At 44.2% G+C, this 2,500-nt stretch overlaps 1 protein-coding gene across 1 annotated transcript in view; it reads right to left on the bottom strand.

Annotated features, from left to right (window-relative positions):
• Positions 1-669: 669 nt before the first annotated feature.
• Positions 670-2,500, bottom strand: part of LOC138053717 (neurofilament heavy polypeptide-like) — a 6,149-nt gene continuing 4,318 nt past the window's right edge. Inside the window, exons 4-5 of the mRNA XM_068900290.1 lie at positions 1,302-1,541; positions 670-930 (exon numbers count right to left, since the gene is read on the bottom strand). Of these exons, the coding sequence (XP_068756391.1) occupies positions 670-930; positions 1,302-1,541 (501 nt within the window). The remainder of the gene's footprint in view (positions 931-1,301; positions 1,542-2,500) is intronic.

The raw sequence follows: 2,500 nt of genomic DNA, 5'->3' as shown, positions 1-2,500 counted from the left end.
ATCAGATGTCACAATGCTTCCTAGAGGGGGGACAATAAAATGTTTGCTGCCATTTTGAATGCGGACAAGAGCCTGGAGGCGAATTTAGAAAACAAACATGGCGGGCCATGTCGGGGAAGATTGTTTTGGCATACAATTGTCCCTTATACTTGGAATAATGAACAGCACAGACAGACGAGAGGAAAAGAGGAATTTCTTAATTCGAGGAAGACGCTTCAGGAGATCATTTAAAAACTATTGTAACTATTGACATTTTATGAAACTATCGCGATTATTATCGATAGTTAAACTTGGTATTGATGTATTACTATCGGAACACTTACAATCGCGATGCATCGATAGTTCGATGTATCGTTACACCCATACATGATGCCGTAGAGCCCATCATCCCCCATAAACACTCGTTTGATCTCCTCTTTCCTTGGGCAGGCCTGTGAGTGCACATCTTGCTTCTCACATAGCCCAAGCTGCAGCTGCAACTGCTGGTTGTTTATCAACAGTATTTTGAGGATCTAAATCTGAGGTTGCAGCTTCTGGTTGTCGATCCCTTGATTTTTGATAATCTGATTTTGAAGCTTAACTGCTGGCGCACATCTTGGGATCTGAATCTGAGTTTGCAGTTGCAGATGCGTCGATTTTGTCGAAACTGAGTATGATGCTTTTAGTTCTTTACGTTGGATATTTTTCGGATCTGAATCTGAGCCCATCCCCTTCATTATCATGGGGTGGTGTTTCTGCAATAATGTTGGTGGATTCACTTTCTCTTGATCCAAGGTCCTCTGGAACATTCCTTGGGATGTCAGGGGACAGAGAATTCTCTGGTTGTCCTTGATCTTCTTCTCCTTCTTCTTCTTCGTCTTCCTCACTATGGTGGGGCTTGGTCACACGAGCAGTTACTTTCATTGCCTGGGACGCTGCTTTTCTCAGATCCTGGCATAGATAGCAGCATCTACTAGTGGTCTTGCTGTTGCTCATTACTTTTTGCACGTCCTCGCCCTCCCTAGAGTCACCATGTTGATAGGACTGGGTGGTGATGAACTTCTTCAATGCGCTTGTTTGTCACGCCAGACGTCTTAAAAAAGGCACTTAAACGTTTGCCAATGGTACCCTTAGGAAACCCTTTACGAACACTTCCATGTTCTTTTGAAGCTCGGCATCCATGTCGAGCATTGCTGGACTGTTCTTTGTCCTTTTATGTTTGGGCACCAGGATAATCTTGTTGCCCACACTCTCTTTGAGCCTTATGGTAATCGCTGAGGAGGGCATTATTTAGTGGTGCAGGACGAGAGCAGGTTGCTAACGTGAACTTCACTAAGAGCAAGTCCTTTACAGCAATGAACTCTTCCCTGGAAAGGGTTTTTTCCAGCAGCAGCCTCTTTGGCAGCTTTCTGGCCATCGATGTAAGGTCTTGTCCCCCTAATCTGGCTGATAGCCTGTGGACTGATTAAGGTATCAACTTCTGTGGGATACTTCCGCATTTGCGTGTCCTGTGTGGACGAATCCACACATGAGCGCCAGCCTTTCATTGAAGGGACGAGAACCTGGAAGAGTTCACGATAACTTGGTTGGAGAGGTGGTATCATCCTTGCATGATATTTTTTCGATGATATCAATCTGATAATTTTTTCTACACTTGTCAGATGTGACAAAGTGGTGGGTGCCAGGAGCTCTCAATGCACTTTTGAGTTGAGGCTCAACCCACGTTTTTCACACAATGTCCCCTCTGTCGGTGCAAAGGCAAATGATGTCGTCACCATCTGGGTCAATTTGCCTCTAAGATTCTGCTTACTTGGCCGGCATGCTGCAGCCTTGCAGCCATTCTTTTTGTACCCAGCATCTGGGAGAGCTACAATCGGCGACAAAATTAGTTGAGACAGTTGCCAACAGAGCACACTGGCAACGACACATTCATTGTTTGCAAAGAAAACTTGTCCAGAAAGTACGTTTCCGGGATACCCCTCCCTCCCCCACCCTAATCAATGTTGTACCGCTGTCGACAAGGCTCGTAGAAAACAGAAAAACACAACATTGTCCCGGGGGTGCGGGGGAGGGGGTCATTTGCGCCACCGAGCTTGAAATCGACTCTAAAGGATAAGAGTGTCTCAACATTTTTGACGCTGATTGTCTGTATGAAAAAATTTTGTATGAAGTGTAATGACGACTTCTGAGACGCATTTTTTTGCATTAATAAATGAAATATACACATTTCAATAGCGTTTATGCGTTGTCATGTCATATAGGAATCAGAACATATATTAAATCACCTTTTTCTTTACGGTGATGTAGCAGTCCGCTGTTATGATTGCAGACATTTCAGTGTCGAACATAGTTTTCACTCAGAACATTTCTAACGAGATAAGGGCATGTATACGCTTGCCATCTATTTGCGAAGGGCGGAAAGTGAATGATATTGTCAGGGGAAGTGATCTCTCACGGGCTTCGATGTACCGCATTCTAAAAAAAGAGAAATTTTAACGCAAGTAATCACTACCGAGAATGT

The sequence above is a fragment of the Montipora capricornis genome, chromosome 6 (genome assembly GCF_036669925.1).
Source record: "Montipora capricornis isolate CH-2021 chromosome 6, ASM3666992v2, whole genome shotgun sequence".
Lineage (NCBI taxonomy): Eukaryota > Metazoa > Cnidaria > Anthozoa > Scleractinia > Acroporidae > Montipora > Montipora capricornis.
The sequence above is the reverse complement of the archived record's forward strand: the minus strand, read 5'-3'. Positions and strand labels throughout refer to the sequence as shown.